Source organism: Monopterus albus, unplaced genomic scaffold (assembly GCF_001952655.1).
Source record: "Monopterus albus unplaced genomic scaffold, M_albus_1.0 scaffold69.1, whole genome shotgun sequence".
Taxonomy (NCBI): domain Eukaryota; kingdom Metazoa; phylum Chordata; class Actinopteri; order Synbranchiformes; family Synbranchidae; genus Monopterus; species Monopterus albus.
This window is the reverse complement of record NW_018127949.1, coordinates 2,987,434-2,991,229: the sequence shown is the minus strand read 5'-3', so window position 1 is coordinate 2,991,229 and position 3,796 is coordinate 2,987,434. Positions and strand designations below refer to the sequence as shown.

Here is a 3,796-nt window from a genome sequence, read left to right as displayed (position 1 = left end):
TTAAAAAGTTAATTTATATCTTAGCTATTAAACATTTTATAAATTGCAATAAAGGCAATAGTTTCCAATCAGTCACATTTTATCAGTTAAAACATTGTTACTCCACATTTCAATGCTCCACTTCCTGTTATATATTTCATTGATAAGTGAGTAATACATGATCCGCTACATGACTGATCTTGAATGAAGAAATGCACACCAAAGTGGCAAAAACAGCTAAGTATAAATATCATTACAAAATCTTGACCTGACCAAACAACAGAAACCAAGACAAGAGCTTAACAAAATGGGTTTGTTTTTTTTAATCCATCTTGAACAATTTGTTTAGTTACAGCTACAAAAACAAGCAAGATGTGGTCAAGGCCCTCATGGAGCTGACTTTTATCCTCGGAGGATAAGAAATGTATAGCTGTCAAAGGACTCTGAAGGTTCTTCTTCTTAGCTGCTTTCCCTTGAAGCTGACTACACTTCAACAACCTTAGCCACTCCGGTGGCTTCCATCTCCAGTGCGTTGTATACGAGCCAGTACCAGCTCATGGGGAACCTTCTTGCAGTCCTTGGCCAGGCCCAAGAAGCACATGACGTCAATGAAACAAGTGGTAAAGTTGAACTTCCAGCCAAACTCACCGGTTGCATAATCATAGGGGAACGTGTGGTGATAGTTGTGAAACCCCTCACCTGTGAGGCATAGGAAACAGACATATGAACCACAGGAACCAATTCAGATCCTGCATAGCTAGATGATATTTACTAGGTTTTTAGATCGAGGGCGAGTTTAGTGACACATCATGATTCTAAGCAACGATCCAATAATCTTGTTAATGAGCAGGATATCATGATAACTACCTTACAGACAACAAGTATTTGTGTTTCCTGAGTGGGAATCCTCGAACAGCGTTGGGCTGTGAGGTGATTTTGGTGTAGTGGGTGAGTTTGAAGTGGCAGGGTCATGTGACACCCTCTGGCCCCAAAAGACTTCATGATTTACAAAAGCATCCAAAATGAGGCATGCATTTTCCTGAGCAACACAAACACAGTTGATAAGCCTATGACTCAATTGTTTTTGCACCAGTAATGGGTGTGAGGAGTCAATTAGTTCCACCAGAGAAAGATGGTCATTTTGGAGTTTTACTGATGAACATGAATAAACACTGTAAATTATTAACTCCTGAATTATTCATTTAATTGTGCTGTACAGAGACTAAAACCAAAAATGAATTGCCTGTACTGACAGTTAATGTCAGTCGGTCTCCAGCCTGGATTAGCTTATTTGTCTGTGTCCTAGACCTCCAATGTTGTTCAAAAATGATTAATGAAACACATGACCCGCATAGTTCTTAAAAATGTTATGCCAAAAGCTCATAACTTTTTGCAGTGATACAGAAATATGCAGGCCTGGTGTTCTGTAATGACGAAAGATGTCACCCAGTGCAGTGCTGTGCTTCACTGATGTGTTTTTAATCATTTTGGAACAATGGAGGCCTATGGCACAAACGAATAAGCTAATCCAGGGTGAAGACTAACAGACATTACTCGTGAGCAGAGACAAGTCACTGTTGGTTTTAGTGTCTCTATGGGGAGTGCTGAAAATACTGTTAATACAGAAAATGACCAATCCTATCCTTTAACTTCTCTGCCTTGTCTTTTGTTACAATGAGAGCATGCATTCTTGTGTTTTCCGTACCTATAGCGCTTAATGTGACAAACAGGTTCTCCCTGGGATTGATGGTCTTATCATAGGGCCTGTTTCCCCACATGTGAGCCGCGCTGTTGACCAGCCAGGCAGCGTTCAGCACCAAAGTGTACCTCAACAGAGCTGGGACGAAGTACGCCACCCACAGAGACTCTCCCCACATGTACCAAGGCACGAACATGGGGATAAAGAAGCACATGAGTAGTACAGACAGCTTGTAGTACCTGTTGAGCAGATGAAAAGTGGAGAGAATACAACTTATTGTTTAATCAGTACAAGTTCAACACCAAATACATTCTGTTTTGTCAGAAGTGAGTCGGGCTGTTTATTCTCTTTTTGCTCCACATGTTTTCATTGCAGCCTGCCTCATATCAATATCATCTTGCATGCAAACTTTTACCTTGATAAACCAGAATGACTACAGACCTGACATATTGTCAGAAAACAAAATTATACAACTCAGTGCTGCGTCTACTGTTCACACTACCTGCCATAAGAGTAAAGTGCACCTGATTTACGATGTTTAATACTTGCAGGCTTAGGTTTAATTGGTAGATTATGTATGAAATAATTCATTGATTCGAGCTACGTACTTTCTTTGAAACATTACAACTTTGTCAGACAGCAAGTCAGTGAGCTCCAGCTTGCGTCCTTTCTCAATGACATCAGGGTGTTTGCGCACCAGCAGCCAGCCAATGTGAGCAAAGAAGAAACCCCGGACAGCGTTGTGTGGGTCAGCATCTGTCTCTGAATATTTGTGGTGAACCCTGTGGTCTCGAGCCCATTCAAAGATATCATTCTGTGGGTCCAAGTAAAGGCAGAGATTACATACGTACACTGTAGACACAATGTAGCACTTACACAGTAATGAAAACTGCTATTATCACAACATCAGGTATGTGCTTGTTGGGCTGCATATCTGTGTGATGTGTCAGTTTTAGGTACCTGAAATGCCATGGAGTTAGCAACACTAAGAAAGATTCTTAGAGGTAATGACGCCTTGTAGGATCTGTGACTCCACAGGCGATGAGCTCCTGCAGTAATTCCTAGACCGCTTATAAAAAAACAAAGTGTTGCTGTGGGCAGAAATGCAACAACAAGTTTAACCACATTCAGGTGTTTGCTCCTGTTATAAACTCTACTGCACATTACTGTCTGCTTACAAGTGAAAACATGATGTTTGTGTAGCTGATGACTATGAAAATGATGCTAATAATATGACCCTCATATCCCTTTGCAGTCATCAGATCTCAACCCTGCTGAAGACTGAGTGGGAGTTTTGGACTGATCTTCAAAACACCAAATGAGGGAATATCCTTTGAAAGAATGGTGTCCATCCCTCCAGTAGAGTTCAGAGACTTGGACAGTCAACGCCTAAGTGCACTGAAGCTGTTCTTGTGGAACATGGTGGCCCAACACCTGCCTGAGACACTTTATTTTCGTCTTTACTTTAGTTTGTTACCTGACTGAAGTTAAATATATCATACTGGCTTTATTGCATAATATTTCAAGTTGAAAATAATTAAAGAGTTGTATATGACTGAACCGGTTGGTACTTGTCTGTTTGTTTCACTGGAGGTTAAAAACCACAAACCAAGCATGTGGTGCAGAGCTGTGACACTCAAACTTTATACCGGCTGGTTACTGGGTGGATCTGATGAGTGGGTGAGTGGGTAGGTAGGTACTTTATTGATCCCACAATGGGAAAATTTCAGTGTGCATGTATCAGCATTACTGATTCATTTGTTCTTGGTTTTTCCAATTAGCTTATTAGTTCTTTTGTGAAAATTTTGGTCCAAATGCACACAATGTTCAGTTTGCAAGTCTATAAAACAGATAAAATAGAATCTTACACTGGAGGAGCAGGTAAGAACTGGTAAATATAATAAATGACTCCAGCAATATGTTAATTATCAAAAACCAGAACAAGGGTGCACTATGCAGCTTTCAGCTTTTTAAGATACTGGGAAGATTGTGCACAGATCTAATCAACTATCTCTTTATATGCATGCAGAAGTGGTGAGGGACTGGACCAGGGTGCTGACAAAGCTGTGATTTGGGGTAAAATGTATTCCACAAAAAACGTCACAATGATCACCCAGC

The 3,796-nt window shown here is 40.5% G+C and overlaps 1 protein-coding gene across 1 annotated transcript in view; it reads right to left on the bottom strand.

The window, feature by feature from the left end:
* Window positions 1-8: 8 nt before the first annotated feature.
* The window catches only part of scd (stearoyl-CoA desaturase (delta-9-desaturase)), a 4,548-nt gene continuing 760 nt past the window's right edge, over window positions 9-3,796 (bottom strand). The window contains exons 3-6 of the mRNA XM_020605235.1: window positions 2,639-2,769; window positions 2,287-2,492; window positions 1,685-1,917; window positions 9-678 (exon numbers count right to left, since the gene is read on the bottom strand). Of these exons, the coding sequence (XP_020460891.1) occupies window positions 479-678; window positions 1,685-1,917; window positions 2,287-2,492; window positions 2,639-2,769 (770 nt within the window). The 3' untranslated portion in view covers window positions 9-478. The remainder of the gene's footprint in view (window positions 679-1,684; window positions 1,918-2,286; window positions 2,493-2,638; window positions 2,770-3,796) is intronic.